Source organism: Trachemys scripta, chromosome 7, assembly GCF_013100865.1.
Source record: "Trachemys scripta elegans isolate TJP31775 chromosome 7, CAS_Tse_1.0, whole genome shotgun sequence".
NCBI lineage: Eukaryota > Metazoa > Chordata > Testudines > Emydidae > Trachemys > Trachemys scripta.
The window spans coordinates 99,528,572-99,546,594 of NC_048304.1; the positions used below are offsets into that span (position 1 = coordinate 99,528,572).

At 40.7% G+C, this 18,023-nt stretch overlaps 1 protein-coding gene across 9 annotated transcripts in view; it reads right to left on the reverse strand.

Moving 5' to 3' along the window:
• JAKMIP3 (Janus kinase and microtubule interacting protein 3) overlaps window positions 1-18,023 on the reverse strand; it is a 150,437-nt gene that overhangs the window by 54,939 nt on the left and 77,475 nt on the right. For all 9 annotated transcript variants that reach the window (XM_034776596.1, XM_034776588.1, XM_034776594.1 and 6 more), the window contains one exon: window positions 13,055-13,552. In XM_034776596.1, the coding sequence (XP_034632487.1) occupies window positions 13,055-13,552 (498 nt within the window). The remainder of the gene's footprint in view (window positions 1-13,054; window positions 13,553-18,023) is intronic.

An 18,023-nucleotide genomic window follows, 5' to 3' on the forward strand; every position in this document is an offset into this window, starting at 1 on the left:
TTTGGAACACTGCATGATCCTACACTGGTGGGCTATTCATCTTTTAAATGTTCACTGTCAACAACAGTAATTTTTAAAAATCTGGTCCACAGTATAGTCCCCTATAAACAGTCTATCCTGTTATTTATCACTTATCTTTTCTGACCAACATACATCTCATATGAAACCTACACTGACATTACATTATCTTGGATTTTAGTCCCTACTGTGCATAAACTGCAATCCAACTAATCTGATAATGTTAACATGACTAATGGGCTCATTTTTCCTTGATATTCATCATGCATGTATAACTCCCATTAATGTTAACAGAAAATGTGCATGTACTGGAGGGAGACTAGACCCTAAGAATGTAATTGAAGCCACCTTGGTAGTATTTTATGATATTTAGAGAGCCACAAATTAAAAAATAAAAATCAAGTTTATTAAATAAATTACAAGTTCTTTAAGAGGACACTGTTCATACGCCTACTTGTTACAATATGACATGTGATTTTCATCTTTCATAACTGTACTTAAGCTAGTGAACCAGGGACAGCTTGACTGTGTTAAAGTTGTGCTTCTCTGGAGATCATCACATACAAACCTTCCAGACATAAATAGCTCATGCCATATGTGCAAAAAGAAAAAAAAAATATCTTGGGTTTAGGAGCTACAATTTTCACTCGATTAAACAGATAAAATAATGTTCTATGTGACCAAAACCTCTTCCCATTTCTTTAAATGTGCGACACATTCTTTTAACATTTTTCATAAGGACAGACAATAGCAGTGGAAGAGGACTTTGATGCAATGCATTATGACAGACATGAAAAATCACAGAAACTAGAAGTGTGATCAGAGATCACATACCAGATGCTAAGTTGGGGTGATAAAAGCTGCTTTAAATTCTGTTGTATCCAGCAGGAAAGAGAAGTTACTGAGTGATGATTTGTAAAACCATATGTAAAATCCCAGTTTTACAAAATCACAATTTGTATTATTTTCAAAACAGATGTCACATTTAAAAAATAATAAGCCCTGTGCATTAGAACTTCCTTGACACAAGAAATGGAGTCAATGTCATCATCTGCTCTCTGAAGACTTCCGCCTCCAGCAAATGCTTTTCTTCTAAAATACTCAATTTAAGTTCAACACTTACAAATAAAATTTTATTTTCCAGTCAGTGTTTGCCCTTTGATGTTGAAATGCACTTGTGAGCTCAATCTTATTTCAGCTGTAAATGGAATCTCTTTTATGTGACCATGGAATTTATATTGGATTTATGTACGTCTGCAGCCATACCATCAAGGCTGTGATCTCATTTAGTCTTACAAGCTAAAAAATGCTGGTAAATCCGTGGTTTTGGTCCTCCATGAAAAATCCATTACTTATATAGTGATAAGAGGGGAAAATAGCCAGTGCAATTTTAGGCTATATACTAGACACATTTAATTGTTCCTAACCATATGGGCCTAATTGTACTCTTTGTAGGAGTAGAAAGTAGCACACCAGGTGAATCAGGGTTAGATTGCAAAGGAAGGTCAGCTTGATGCTCGAATTACAAAGTGATGTTCTAAGACCTGTGCAAGGCAAGAGGTTAGAGTAGATGATCATGATTAAGGCTACGTTTTAGTCACGGGTATTTTTAGTAAAATTCATGGACAGGTCATGGGCCATGAATTTTTGTTTTCTGCCCATGACCTGTCCATGACTTTACTATATACACCTGATGAAATCTTTGAGGGGAGGAGTGGCCCAAGGTGCCGCGGGTGCAGGAGGGAGGGAGGGGGGCTGCAGGTGCTCGTGGCGGGAGCAGACCGGGGGCACCAGGGGTCCTTGTGGGGGTGGTAGGCAGTGGCCCGCTAGTGATGGGCGGGGCGGCATGCGGCCCAGGAACCCCACGGGTGTTGGGGGAGAGGGACGGCGCGTGGCCCAGGAACCCTGCAGGTGCTGGAGGGAGGGGTTGGCGGGCTCCCTACCTGGCTGTGTGTGCTGCCTCTGCCCCGAGTGCCAGCTCCGCAGCTCCCATTGGCTGGGAACCATGGCCAATGGGAGCTGCGGGGTGGTGCCTGTGGGTGGAGGTGGTGCGCAGAACCAGCTGCTAGGAGCTGAAGGAGGGGGATGTGGCCATGTCTGGGGAGCCCCCGCACAAGGTAAGCGCCACCCAGAGCCCTACTTCCTCCCATGCCCCACCAGCTGCTCAGGTGGCCTCTGGGCCAGCCTCATTGGCCGCTGCAGAAGTCCCGGAACGTTATGGAATCTGTGACTTTCGTGACCTCCATGACAAACTCGCAGCCTTAATCATGATGGTCCTTTCTGACCATAAAGGATATTAATCTATGAATCAGGTGTCACTTGGCAAAGCAATGATTAAACGTGATGTGATAACCATGGACATATACAAATATCAAAGAAGTAAACAGAAGAGAAGATCATTTTTAGCATGGTTCAAGAAAGTATAAGTAAGAGTAATGGGATGTTGTTGAGTAAAGGAAAAATTTCTAACAGTATGGTTATGTTGTAGAAATTGTAATAATCTCCCAAAAGAGGCAGTAAAAGACTGCTCACTTAGGACATTTAATAGTAGATCAGAAAATGCCCATTTGAAAATCCATCACATGGGGATAGAAAAGATGGCTGCTAGGTCTGATCCATCTCTAGTTGCTACTGGCTTCTGAAAAATAAAATTATGACATTACATGTTACTAGTATAAAAATCTGAAATTAAATGTTTAAGAAACATTTTGACTCTGTGTGCAAAGTAACGTATACATTATATTCTAGCAATATTGTCTGATGGGCACAATTTGCCTGCAGGTAATCAGCACTGAGTTATTAACATCTGATCTAATTAGAAGTGCTCAAATACAAGAGATAAAAGTCATAACTTCCTGACTCTTTCATATAAAATGCCTGAGAAGTCTATTAAGTGGAATGTTTTTACATACACTGTTAGAAGACAACTATACCCATTTTCAATCCAAAATTTTCTTTCCCGCAATGTTCATAGATGAAGGCAGATGAATCCAAATGACTCCAAAGCTTATGATTTCATGGATCACTGGTATTAACATATAAATGTCCCCCCGTCACTTGGTAAGTAACCTGCTGCACTCTGTAATAGGTTGGAACTCCCATGTGGTAAATATTAACTGTGAAATTTATGAGATCAGAGACTCTTTGTTCCACTCGCTTCTATCATTTGCAGGACTATGTAATATTTAAGCACCTATGGTATGAAATTACACAAGAATGGTGTATTCCTGGTGCTTAAAGTTAAGCACACAGCGAAATGCTTTACTGGATCATGACCAGAATTAATTCCCATCCCCTCAGGGTTAAGTTGAACCTCTAGAGATTCGCCTTTCACATAATGCTGCTCTTTGGTTGATTAACTAGTGCTTACCCTGCAGCTCACAGTTTAAAACTACTGAATTAGTCATACATTATTTATTCAATTTGAGGTTGCCATATAATATTTATTGCTTAAAAGGTTATTTTATATTTTTCTGCAGGTCTAACGTGAGATGTGATTATCTTTTATATCATATCTACATATAATGCAAAAGGAAAATAACATCAATCTTAATTTGAAAAGAGAATATAGGAACAATACAAAATTACCTTTTTAAAGCAAATTGTAGCTGATTATGTATGGATCTATTTTCCATTCTGCAGCTAAGCCTGCCATGATGCAGCAGGATGTCTTCTGTGAGTAATTGTAAAGATGAATAATTTGACTTAGAAATTAAAAAGTGTACATCTCAGCAATAAATAGCTTCAAAGGGTTTTTATTTAAAAAGGCTTAATCTCATTGCAAAATTATTGACTGATCTGTGGATAGAACCTATTCTCGTCCACACTTACAAAAAAAACAGTATTTTTTCGAAGGGTGAAATAGTTGTTTGTTGGTGTGGCTTATCACACCGCCTTTGTTAAAAACAACAAGGAATCTGGTGGCACCTTAAAGACTAACAGATTTATTTGGGCATAAGCTTTCGTGAGTAAAAACCTCATCCGAAGAAGTGAGGTTTTTACTCACGAAAGCTTATGCCCAAATAAATCTGTTAGTCTTTAAGGTGCCACCAGATTCCTTGTTGTTTTTGTAGATACAGACTAACACGGCTACCCCTTGATACTTGACGCCTTTGTTAAAATTACTAAATAATGAATTGCATATAAACCGAGGAGCTTTTAATGTCCTGTCATGATTCCATTAACAATGTAGAACTGGATGTCTGCCATGCCCTTTACAAAAACATGTTGTCCCTAAATGTGCAACAGGGCATTTGCACTGCAGTGAAGAGCAAAGCAATGTTTATGAATTATGGGCCAGATCCCCAGCTGGTATAAATCAATGGAGGTCAGAGAAACCACTTATATTCTATTTGGGAAGAAGATCAGCAGGAACATTGGGTAGATATCCAGCCTGAGACTTAGCTATGACTTGCCCGAAGCAAAATATGTTAGCTTACAAAATCAGTGCTAGTTTCACACAAGTCAGACAGCTGGAGGACTTCCCCAACTCAGCATCACTTCGAATAGCTAATTTGTAACACCAGGAACAGTCACAGGTACAATGGATTTTTGGATAGCCTTCTAAACTTCCTCATAACTTCTAAATGAGCTCCAGTGAATACACCCCTTTTGCTATATGACAAATACTTATACATTGGAAACTAATTCACTGTGGAGGTACACGGGACAAGAGGATACAACTTAAGTGTCTTTTGAACCCAACTTGTTGCTGGAGATGTGGGAGGGGTACAGTTAGAGAAGGGTGCATAGTAAATGCAAACTGGGTGGGGGGCAAGGGCTCCCTCAAGTCCACTCCAGACCCCACTTCCATTCCTTTATAATGTCTTCCTCCCTCCCTCTTCCTCCACCCCCACAACCCCCGTCAGTGGATACCCAAGGAGGGAGGGAGGTTCTTCAAAACAAACAAAAGTTCTCGTGCCTCTTTCTTTGTTTTCCTACAGACTCCCCTCTCTCATGAGGGAAGAGAGGGAAGGGTGACCTGGATATTAGATAGTCTTCCTGGGTTAGTCCTTTGAGCTTCATTTAAAAAGGGGGGTCTACCTCCAGCCCCTCCTCTGGGAGATACTGCTTGAGGCTAGGTCATGCAGCTTTGGAAGCGGCGAGGCCTGATGCTGTCTCCCTCTCAGCAGGCCTGTCTCTGCTATCTGAGGCGGGGCAACCCTCTTCCTGCTCACCACCACTTGCTGCAGCCAGTTCTCTCTTTGAAACTCCAGTCAGAAAAAAAACCTGGCAGAGCACCTCGTTAGTATTGAATGGGCCCAGAGGAGCTCGTTAGTCTCCTCTCTGCCAGTATGAGTACATCTCCCTTCCAATGGGGTCATGCCTTTTACACACATTTACGCAGTTGTCACAGTTCAGGGCAACTGCCACACCTATATCTCCCCTCAGTGGTCCAGCAAGGGAACCCACTCTGAGCCTTCCAGCTCCCTAGCTGTTGCCTCTCTTGGGTAGAACATGTGTTTCTCTCCCTTCTGATCAGGGTATTTCCAGGATACACAGTTCCCTGCCCTCACTATATTTCCCAGCACAGACAGGGTGCCCAAGGACATTTGTTTGTTTTCTCTTCAGAGACGGCTAACAGTTATACAGTTATAAATTACCACACAGCTCTTCATATGCAAGCCTACTTTATTCTGAAGGTAAAAAAGCATTACAGAAAAAAAAAACATATTAAAAACAAGACTGAGACCGAATGCCTACACAGCAATTTCACAGCCCTGCAGCCTAAGCCCCTATGAGCCAGGGTCAGGTGACTTGGGCCAGCTGCAGGTGTTGAATTGTAGTGTAGACATACTCATACACACATACACAAAAACACACATTATATGTGTCAATGGAGCATCCTATGATCCTGTCTGCTCCTTCCAACAGCTAGGGGCTGCCCTGGACTGTGGGACTGTTATCTGCTAGTTCTAAATTTTCTGAATATACTCAGTGCTAAATCAAACAGACATTTGGAGCAAGTGTAACTGGATAATCCAATATGTGAAAAAAGGAATAATCCACTCTGCCACCACTGAGAACAGCCTAGCTCCATTCTCTTTGGAACACCCCTTCAGATAGTTGAAGGCTGCTATCAAATCCCCCCTCACTCTTCTCTTCTGCAGACTAAATAAGCCCAATTCCCTCAGCCTCTCCTCATAAGTCATGTGCCCCAGCCCCCCAATCATTTTCACTGCCCTCCGCTGGACTGTCTCCAATTTGTCCACATGCTTTCTGTAGTGGGGAGCCCAAAACTGGATGCAATACTCCAGATGTGACCTCACCAGTGCTGAATAGAGGGGAATAATCACTTCCCTCTATCTGCTGGCAATGCTCCTACTAATGCAGCCCAATATGCCATTAGCCTTCTTGGTAACAAGGGCACACGGTTGACTCATATCCAGCTTCTTGTCCACTGTAATCCCCAGGTCCTTTTCTGCAGAACTGCTGCTTAGCCAGTCGGTTCCCAGCTTATAGCGGTACATGGGATTCTTCCGTCCTAAGTGCAGGACTCTGCACTTGTCCTTGTTGAACATCATCAGATTTCTTTTGGCCCAATCCTCCAATTTGTCTAAGTCACTCTGGACCCTAACCCTACCCTCCAGCTTATCTACCTCTCCCCCCAGCTTAGTGTTATCCACAAACTTGCTGAGGGTGAAATCCATCCCATCATCCAGATCATTAATGAAGATATTGAACAAAACTGGCCCCAGGACCAACCCCTGGGGCACTCAGTTTGATATGGGCTGCCAACCAGACATTGAGTTGTTGATCATTACCCATTGAGCCTGACAATCATCCACCTTATAGTCCATTCATCCAAGCCATACTTTTTTAGCTTGCTGGCAAGAATACTGTGGGAGACTGTATCAAAAGCTTTCCTAAAATCAAGATATACCACATCCACCGCTTTCCCCATATCCACAGAGCCAGTTTTCTCATCACAGAAGGCAATCAGGTTGGTCAGGCATGACTTGCCCTTGGTGAATCCATGTTGACTGTTCCAGATCACCTTCCTTCCCTCCAAGTGCTTCAAAATCATAAATAATATTTGCCTGGTACCTCTAACCCCCACAACTACCTACATTCTGCCTTCACACTCTCATTTTCTTAGCCACTTATATTGTTAATACACTAAATACATAATTTTCTGAAGTCCAATTGCCTTCATCTCACATTGACAGGAATGATTAGTATGTGGTGCCTCTGAAAAAAATCAGGATATAACCCTTGGAGGAAGAAATGCTGAGAGAATATGGCATGCTCATTTAGCATCACCCTTCATGACTTACGGGAATGCTATTCTTTCACTGATGAGTGCTTCTCAAGTTATACTTTCCCTGGAGTCTTGTTTTGACACACTGATCTATTTTAAATCACAATTTAGAGGCTGAGAATTTAATATGGCACACTGACTTCAGGGAGTGTTGTGGTTGGTCAGTACTAAACAGGACCAAGCCCTTAAAAACAACTGAAAAATATCACCTAGGAATTGCATTAGAAAACAAATGTATACTTTGGTTAATTGAAACCGTACCTAAATGTGATCCATGGCTTATTTCAGTAAAGCAATATATGCTATCACAGCAAACTACCAATAGCTTCCTGCACCATAGGAGACTCTTCAGAACAAATGCATATTAGTTTTTAAATCTTGAAACTTATAGGCCCAGATCCTCAGCAGGTGTAAAATGGCATAGTGCCACAGAAATCTCTAGACCTGTGTTGACTTACAGCAGCGAAAGATCCAGCTCATAATATACTATACAATGTCTATGTTACCATTAACAATATTTAATTTATGAAGTGAAAAACATATTGTTTCATGATTTTTGGTATGCACAATCACTTATAGGACTCGCATTATACTTTTTTTTTTCTTTGCAACTGGTTTAATAAATGAAAACATTTATATACAGTAATTGCAAAGGCAGAGATCCTATCTTGGAATTTCTAAATACTATAGATGACAATTTCCTAACTCAAAAAGTGTAGCATCCAACATAGGGGAATTCTATATCGGACCTTGTCTTGACAGATAAAGAGGAACTGATTGAAGAACTACAAATTAATGGTAACTTAGGTACAAGTGATCATGACTTGACCATATTAATAATGTAAAAACAAAATGAAGTCCAGACCAGTGGTACATACACTTGGCGCTTTAAAGGGGACAGTTTTACAAAGCTGAAAATAATTGTGAGCCATGTCAGCTGGGAGGTCAAATTTAATCAGAAACTTGTTTAAAAACTCTTTATTAGATGCCCCAAAAGCCACAGTCAAGGAAGAAGGCTGACTTGATTTAAAAAAACAACCTATGTTAGAGGAAAAGTGAAGGGAGCTATAAAAAGTATATATATACACACAAACACCAAATAGAAGATAGGATAAGTTGATGGTAATGAATATTAATCAGAAGATAGAAATTGTGGAAAATTGATAAGGGAAGCAAAAGGGCAGAATCTATGGCCAGCAGAGTTAAGGACAATAAGAAGGAGTGGTTAAGTATACAGAGTCCTAAAAATGCTATTAGATATGGTAGAATTATCAATGATAATACAGAAAAGGCAGAAGTGTTTAATAAATATTTCTGTTCTTCATTTGGGGAAAAACAGATATATTCATAACATATGAGAACAGTCTACTAGTATTTCAGGAAGATGTCAAACAGCAGCTACTAAAGTTAGACAGTTTTAAATAAGCAGATCTGGATAACTTGTATCCAAGAGTTTTAAAAGAGCTGGTCGAGGAGCTCTATGGACCATTAATGTTGATTTTCAATAAGTCTTGAAATACTAGGGAACTTCCAGAAGACAGAAAGAAAGTTAATGTTTTGCCAATATTTAAAATATGTAAATGGGATGACCTGAGTAACTGCAGGCCTGTCAGTCAGATGTTGATCCTGGACAAGATAATGGAGCAGCTGATAAGGGAGTATATTAATAAAAAATTAAAAGGAGGGTAATGTAATTAATGCCAGTCAACATGGGTTTATAGAAAATAGATCCTGTTAAACTGGCTCTATAACTTTTTTGATGAGATTACAATGTTGATTTATAATGGTAATACTGCTGATGTGATATCCTTAGACTTTGGTAAAGCATTTGACTTGACCACACAACAGTCTGATTTAAAAAAAGATAGAAAGATACAGAATTAAAATGGCATACGTTAAATGGATTAAAAGCTGGCTAACCAATAGGTCTCAAAATGTAATTGTACCAGGGAATCATTATCAAATGGGTATGGATTTTCTAGTGGGGTCCCACAAGGATTCGTTCTTTGTCCTACACTATAACATTTTTACCAATGACTTGGAAGAAAATATAAAAATCATCATTGATAAACTTTGCACACGAGAAAAAAATTGGGAGAAGGTAAATGATTAAGAGGATAGGCAGAGGTGAAAGTAAGTCGGTCTGGTCTGGTCCAGACCAGCGTACTGGTAAGAAAGTGGCCACCAGTACACAGTCGACCGTACCGGCAGGGTCGCTGATGTGGGGGGTAAGGGGGAGGCAAAAAGTGCAGCTGCCCTGGGGCCCAGTGATTTAAAAGGCCCGGGGCTCCCAGCTGCCACCGTGCCTGCGGCAGGAGCCCCAGGACCTTTAAATCGCTGCCAAAGCCCCAGGTGACATGGGCCAGGCAGCGCTGAAGGGCTGGCTGGGGGACTTTGGCCCCAGCCCCGCCTGTTCCGCCCAAGGCTCCGCGCCTTCCGGGGACCCAGAGCCACCCTCCGCACCTTGCCCAGGACCCCAGCCGCCCTGCGTACAGGTAAGTCATTTAAGTTACTTTCACCCCGAGGATAGGTCATTGACACAGAGCACTTGCATTTTAATCTGGCTAAATGTAAATATATACATCAAGTACAGATCCTTGGGGGACCCCGTTATTTACCTCTCTCCATCATTTTTACTGCAAATATTTTCTACTTTGTCTGACAAAATGTTTCTAAATTTGTTTACTTTCCCTCAACCCCCCACCCCCCCTCCTTTCCAGTTGACCACAAACGAGGAAGCTGGCATGTGACATACACTGCTGATCAGCAATAGTCAGGGCTGGCTCCAGGCACCAGACAACCAAGCACATGCTTGGGGAGGCACCTGGTAAGGGGAGGCCAATCTTGGGGTGGCGGGGGGCAGTGCAGTGCGGCGCTTGGTGGAGGGGGGGGGGTTCCGGCAGCTCAGCGCTCGGCAGAGGGTGTTCGGTGGTGCGGCGCTCCGCGGGGAGGGGTTCGGCGGAGGCGCGGCACTCCGAGGGGGAGGGGGTGTTACTGGAGGGCGGCAATTTTTTTGCTGCTTGGGCCGGCAAAAAAGTTAGAGCCGGCCCTGGCAATAGTACAAACATACAATCAGACATAGAGATGAATGGCACAAGATGAATTGGGATTTTGTTTCCTTTAGAGAGTTTTGAGGTTTTATTGTTGTGGAATCCATATTTGGAGCACATGAAAGGTGTCCTTCTAACAATGGGGTAATCTAGACACATGACACAAGGAACAGCAGAGAAAGTAGACTTCATGGAAAAATCTCTGTTCCAGTATTGAGCAGGTACTTAAGGAATGACAATTCCATTCAAAGTCCCATTAACATCTTACTATGAGCTTGTCAGGGCAAAGACTATGTCTTTTTTGTGCCTTATACAATGCTAAGAATATTGGTTCCAATGCAGCAAAACACTAGTTTTATGTTTCAATTTAAGAATTGACTTCAATGGGACTAAACCAGATGCTCAATCTAACCCCACTGTTAATTGCTTTGCTGACTCGTGTTCATTATCAACATTATAGCAAATAAATAAAAATACAAGATTGAGTCTGAATGCACACTAACTCTGAGGGCACACTAACAAGTTAGGTGAAATTCATTAATTACATGAAAATATTTGATTTTCATTATATTTGACCTTCATTTCAAAATTTCTAATTTTAAAAGACTGAAAAAATCCAATGAATTGCCCATCTAAGTCAGATCTGGCCTATCCACCACATTTTAAAAGTGGAAAAGCATTTTAATATCCTTAGTCTCATGCTTTCATGATCAATAATTGAACAGTCTATCAATACAACACTCATTATTAAAAATGAGTTTTAGATGTGTCACAATTCATTGAGATGGGCTCAGATGGCAAATCTGAGTTACCTGGCACATAAGTAGATGTTTCAAAGGATCCTGGTTAATACAGTACTAACTTAACATATGGGTATAGTGTTTAGGTACTCTACAATGACACAGACAGACAATGTAAGAAACTTGGCACAAATTTGATAATGCATAACAAGCTACTTAAACTCTATGTTACACAAGATGGAGAAATGGTCTGCTATTACCATGCTGTGTCTCTACTGACATGAAGAGATCCTCAGAAGGATTGACACTAAAACCCTTGTATTGAAAGAGGGCCGCCCGGGGGGGGGGGGGGGGGCAAGTGGGGTAATTTGCCCCAGGCCCTGGGCCCCGCAGGGGCCCACATGAGAATATAGTATTCTATAGTATTGCAACTTTTTTTTTTTAAAATGGAAGGGGCCCCTGAAATTGCTTTGCCCCAGGCCCCCTGAATCCTCTGGGCGGCCCTCTATTGAAACTACTCTGACTGTGCTTTATTTTTCAACCCAATTTGAAGTTTAGTGGGATAACTACAAGTACTTCAAAAGGATTAGGAAATTCTTATTTTTCTACCATATCACACATTGGCTATTAGCAATTTATAAATTCATAGTTATCTGTCTATAATTGCAATGGTCCTATACTTTTCCTTAGTTGTTAGCATTCTCTTTCCACCAACTCCTTTGGAGGTCAACTTGGCTTCAACTCTGATTTTCTTCAGGGGAAAGTAACACATTTTGCAGCTGTACTAAAACAGGTATTTTAGAGACGTGCTTCCAACAGTTTGAGAAGAAAGATACATACTTTGCTACCTGGGATTAATATTTTTACCCACTGAAATATTCTGAGCTTCTATACCATGAGTTGATCAACTGCAATTACTTTATTCCACCCAGTGCCAATAACATAATAAAGGGACTCAAAAAGAGCTTTTCTGAGGAAAAGTGGTTAAAAGAATCAGAGTACAAAATAATTAATGCAAATATGTTTGCTTCTGAAAACAATCGCATCTTTAACCTGCACTGTGGACATTGCATATGTCTACACAGTGTTTAGCAAAATGGGTCCTCCATTTATACTGGAGGCTCTAGAAGCTAAGTGCTAATACTCATTATAATAAATAATAAATCATAATAATAATAATAATAATAATAACAACAACAACCTCTGTTCCATACACAGAACTCCCATTCACGTAAGTGGGACTTTCATAAGAGGAAGTAGTGCAGACTATTCAATAGAACAGAAATTTACTCAGTAGATAAGAGAACCACATTGTGGATAAGATTTGCAATGTGGATTGATGCAGGGAAATTTGCATAACACTTTTCCCTTTTCTTTTATGTATCCATTATCCATTCTGCAGGCACAGAGTAGTTAAATCTACACCAAACTGAAAGATAACAAGGGTGAATTTAGACAGATGGTATTAGGATTTCAGCCCATTTCTGTTCACAGCTTTGTGAAACTTACTGTTTTCAAAGCCACCATATATTGCTCACCCGTGATATGGAGCAGCTTTCCTTCTGGAACAGAAATTATAATTTAAACACATGATGCTGCAGCACAACAAGGAAAAGCCTTGAACTAAATTTCTGAGAGCTGAGAAACATAATCATCTTGCAGGATTTCCCTTATCTGTATTAACAGAATGTTTGTTCCAAGCATTTGACAAACTTTGTGCAGCACTCACCTTAGTGGCAGAAAGAATGCTGTAAAAACATGTTAAAAATTTAGCCTATGTATTTAGAAAACCTCATTTTAGACATTGTCATTGTGATGGGTGAACCTCAAAAAAGTCAGAGATCCTGCTTGAATAAGTACCCAAAAGTTTGGATGCCCAATCATGTGCATCTGAACCATTACTCCAGCCCAGAGCTCTTTTTTAATGGCCAAAAAACCAAAAACAAACAAAACCAAAAAGCATATATATTTACATCAACACATACCAGTCTGCGAATTTCTCTTTCACATTCTCTCTTGATCCTGCTGATTTCCTCTTGGTGTAAGTGATACACACTCCTTATCTCTGCTGCTTTAATTTTGTCAGCTTGAATGACCAAAGTTAAGGCTTCCTCCACTTGTCTCTTAGCTCCCTTAAGTTCTGAAATTTCTTGCTGCATTTTTATTTTCTCAGATTCAAACCCTTTCTTGGCCTCCTCTTTTGCTTCTGTGAAAAGCACTGTTTTAACCTTATCAGGAGCCCCATCTCGTACAGCATTAAGAAGGCCCTGTAATCTCTGGTTTTCATTATCTTTAATCTTTATGACTCTAAGAAGCTCAGATTCATGCTGTCTCAAAAGTGCTTCTCGAACAGCCTGGAGTTCCTTCATTTTCTCTTCATGAAGTTTGGCCTTAAGTTCCGTTACCAAGACTGTGTTTTTATGCTGTTCGTGCTCTTTGATCTGTTTAACTTCTTGGTTTTTCTCTCTTTCCAACTTGCTGATCTAAAAAGAGAATTAAAAAAAAGATACAGGTTTTTGCAAACAAAATAATTCTTTTAGTGGGAGTCTCTGTATTCTAATGTGGGGCAACATATAATGGGAGTTGTCATTTCATAATTTTGTAACTTAGAGTTATATAATTATTTATTAGCTCAAAACACAAACCTACTGCAGTGTGCTATATCATACATAGAATTAGACTTTATTTGGTATTTGTTTCATATTTTATGATCCATCGCTCTATTATGTGGTGAATGTTCCTTTCTCCAATGGTTTCAGATGAAAATCAGATTACTGAACTCAGGTACTTAACTCCTTTGATGTCCAGAAGAAATATCCACTGGTTTACTATAGACTTCACTGCACCAAACACCTTTATGCAAGAAATAGCCTTAAAATGAGGGAATACAATATATTTAGAATTGTTAGACACAAGCTAATTGTTCATAAAGCTAAACAAAATCTACACTACAATATTTTCCTGGGGAGGAAAAGGCTTTTTCAGAATTTTAGGAAAATGTTTTATTTTGGTGTCATAGTCTTTGGTTAAAAATATAGCTGATCCTTTTAAGGAGTTTTAAGAGCTTATTACAACCAGTCCTAGTTTTGAAATTCAGATAGATGACTTAGTCGGTGGGACTCTCAGCTAATAATAGTCAATTCTATTTGCAACATAAACACTTCTTTGTGAACACTTCTAGTCTTAGTACCACATAGACCCATTGTCTCATGCAGATGATCCAGAAGCCCAGACAAGTGTCATGTCTGCTTTGTAATTCCTATATATTCAGCTAAAATCATCACTGCAATCAGTTGTGATAAGGAATATGACCCCTAAAAGCATGACCAGTACTTTCTAATGAGGTTGGTCGTTACACTGAAAGTAAGCACTGGCTAAAAACCTCCTTCCTTTCATTCTTCCCCCCTTCTCTTAAGTTTATGCTAATGTGCTATTGAGTTGTGTGAGTGTGTGCACACGTTCCTGTATGCACACACACTACTGCTGGGTGAACCTCATGGTTTAGAGGTTCAATTTAGATAAGGAATCTAAAAATCTGAATCTTATTTAAATTATCCAAACATCTTTAGTCTCCAAAATTGGTCTGGAAACATGCAAACAATCTTTCTTGTATGATCTTGGCATTTTCACTACTGGTCCCAGCTGGAACCAAGAACAGAAAAACAAATATATGTCTAAAAAATAGCCCATTTCTTTAAAAACTAAGTTAAATTTGGTTTCTGTTCAAGTTTTGGGTGAATATTTGGAATGGTTCTGATTCATGAACTCAACCATCCCTAATCTTACCCTTGGTGAAAGTCAATGGAAGCTCCACAGTTAAAATTAACCACAAATCTTTGAAAGGGCATCCACTATTTCCAATGATATGAAAACTCCAAGCTGCTGACTACTTTTGCTCATTTAAAATTTGACAGGTGTGACTTAAGCTGGTTGGAAAACACTTCTTTTTTCCCCCAGCGGAAAATTTTTACTTTTTGTAAAAAACCCTGAAAACAGATGAGTTTGGATGAAAACGGAAAGTTTCCATCAGGAAAATCTAAATGAAACATGTTATTTCAGGTCAGGCTGACCCAAGTCAAAATATTTCAGTATATGAAACTGAATCAAAACATTTCAATTTGGGTCAGTTTGACATTAAACTGTGTTCACCTACACTGCTGAGGTGCCTCACGGGAATTTTAGTTTGTGCCCCTTGTGATGAAACTGGGGCTATGTCTGTAAAACGTATGCATTCTGATTGATATTATGAAGTTGTATTATGAAAAACTGCTGTGTCATGAGTGCCTATATGTATGTAGTTCACTAATGCTGACAAGTTCTGTAGCGTGTATGCCCCAGACAGATTCAACAGAAGGTGCTTGGGACTTGTTGAACATATTCAGGTTCAAACATTTGGGACAATGGAGGACTTGCATCCTTAGAAAAAAATACTTTAGCTGATTCCCCTGAGGGAGTGGGGAAGGTGGAAGCAGTGGAAAGTTACCGGGAGAACAAAAGAGGCTAGGTAACCAGGATGGGTTTAAAATAAAGAAACACACTGGTATAGGGGAACAAACAGAAAAAGGAAGCCTGGGTCAGGAGAACACAAAGTCACAGAAGCTGGGAAGGGGCTCCAGGAGGGAGAGAGACCAGCTAGCATGCAACAGTCTGCGTGAGGAGGGGACATCTCACCTGCCTGCCTTCCCAGACCCAGATAGTTCCCCAAGGGCTCCCAAGAAAAGGGTGAGATAGAAAATAAAAGACATTGGGATTTCAAATGTTTATTATTTTGTATGATCTGTACTCTCCTGTGCTTTACACGATAAAGTAATGAAGAGCATAAAGGGGTTAGACTCTGAGCAAAGTGTTTCTCTGTATGTTAACTGCTTCACAAGTGCCGCGTGCCCTTGATAGAGTTAAAACTAAACCAGAAGTTTCACACCTTTGTGGTAAATTTCTGGGAAAGCGGTGTGTTTAAGTAATTGAGGTATCTCAGAAGTCAGTATAGGTCCTGGGCCTAGGCCAGGTGGGCTGAGGAGCCCCATTTTATAGAAGAAGTAGCAAACTGGGATTCAATGCCCAGGAAATGTGCCAGAGAGGCCAAGGGAAAAGCAGCAGGGCTGAAGCCCAGAAGCTTAACATACCCCAGGGGATCCTTAGCTCAGAGGCTTGGATCCTGCTCACAGCAGTCCTAGTGGGTGACCAGGAGGGGGTGCTCTCCAGGATCTTTGACTCCCTATTCACCCCTATGGGCTGTGCTTCTTGGCTGGTCAACATCCCCTATGACACACCACAGCCTCTCTCTTGCTGACCTGTCACAGTGCATTGTGGGAGTCACATGGCTGTAGTGCATCATGTGAGATGTAGTATGAGTGGGGAGCCAGGCCTATAGAGGAGAATAGAGACATGAGACATCTGAACTACAAATCCCATGACGCTCTCCCAGAAGCTTAGGAGAATAGGTTTACTGTTGAACAGACTTAAAGCAAAACCTTAATTCAGAAATGTCAAAACATGTCAACATTCCTGAACTGAAAAGTTTGTGGTTCTGGCCAAAAATTTGCAGCCAAAAACTGAAAACTTTTTGGGTTTTGGGTGTTTGGTTTTTCATCAAAATGTCTAAATTTTCTCAGAAACAAAACACTTTTAGCCAGAAAAATTCATTTGATCAAAAACCCAATATTCTGTCAAAAACAATTTTCATGGACATTTTCAAATATTATTAATGTGTGTGGGGCGGGGGATGCTAAACTTGGTGTTGGAGCGAAATTCAAACTTAATAGAATTAAAATACTATCTACGTTTCCTTCATAGTTTGGATACAGTATTTTTCACCTCCAGTCCTAACATGTTGTGAAGTCTCGTAATGGACTATTGAACAGCTCAGTATTCCATTTGAGATATAGCTCCCTTTCACTAGTTGCTGACTGAGACAGACTGACGGTATCCTGCTATATCCTGAACAAACCTTATGGAATTAAGATACATTTAATTCTATAAAGTTAAACCATGTTGAATTGGGTTTGGTGCCTCTGGGATCCATTGCACTGAACATGTAATTGTGTGTGTGTTATTGTAGGATTGTATGTAACTTTTCAAGGGACTTGACCAATGTAAATGTTAGGAACTTCAATTGACTTTTGACAATGCATATAAAGGAAATACCTTGGGAATGAGGGAAATGCAAATGACCCCTTTGAATCCACCCTTTTGAAGCTATGCCCTGGAGAGAAAAAATCCATTGTCTACTAATTACCTGCTCCTAGAAACTCCAGACCAAAGACCCCTGAACTGTATAAAGAATGGACTAAATGTGTTATGAGTGTGCTTGTTCTAAGCCGAACCTGTGATGAACTTGTGACCACAAAGGAAAGCCCATGGGTGGGTGCTGAAGGACTGCTCCTGCCAGAGCCTACCTTAGAGTTGGGATGCTGTCTGGTAAGTTTCATAGCACGTATGTAGGTTCTATGCTGTGCTGTTTGAATAACTTATACCTGTTGACAATCACTCGGTTAGGGCTTGTCTACACTACCACTTTTGTCGGTATAACTTATGTCACTCAGGGGTGTGAAAAAACACATACCCCCAAGCGACATAAGTTACACCGACAGAAGGGCCAGTGTAGACAGCGCTATGTTGGCGGGAGAGCTTCTTCCGCCTACATAGCTACCGCCACTCGTGGAGGTGGTTTTATTATGTCAATGAGCGAGCTTTCTCCCGTTGGCATAGAGTGGCTACAAGAGAGATCTTACAGCAACGCAGATGCATTGGTACAGCTGTGCTGCTGTAAGCTCCCATAGACAAGCCTCCCATCTCTGAAGAGGAAGCAAGCAGGTGTGCTGGGCAGCCACTCTCTGCTGGGAATAACACACTGAAGGCAAGGAACTGTACGGTCTGGAAATACCCCGGGCAGAAGGGAGCGAGGCCTAGGTCTCTACTCAAGAAAGGCAATAGCTGGGCAGCTGAAAGCCTGAG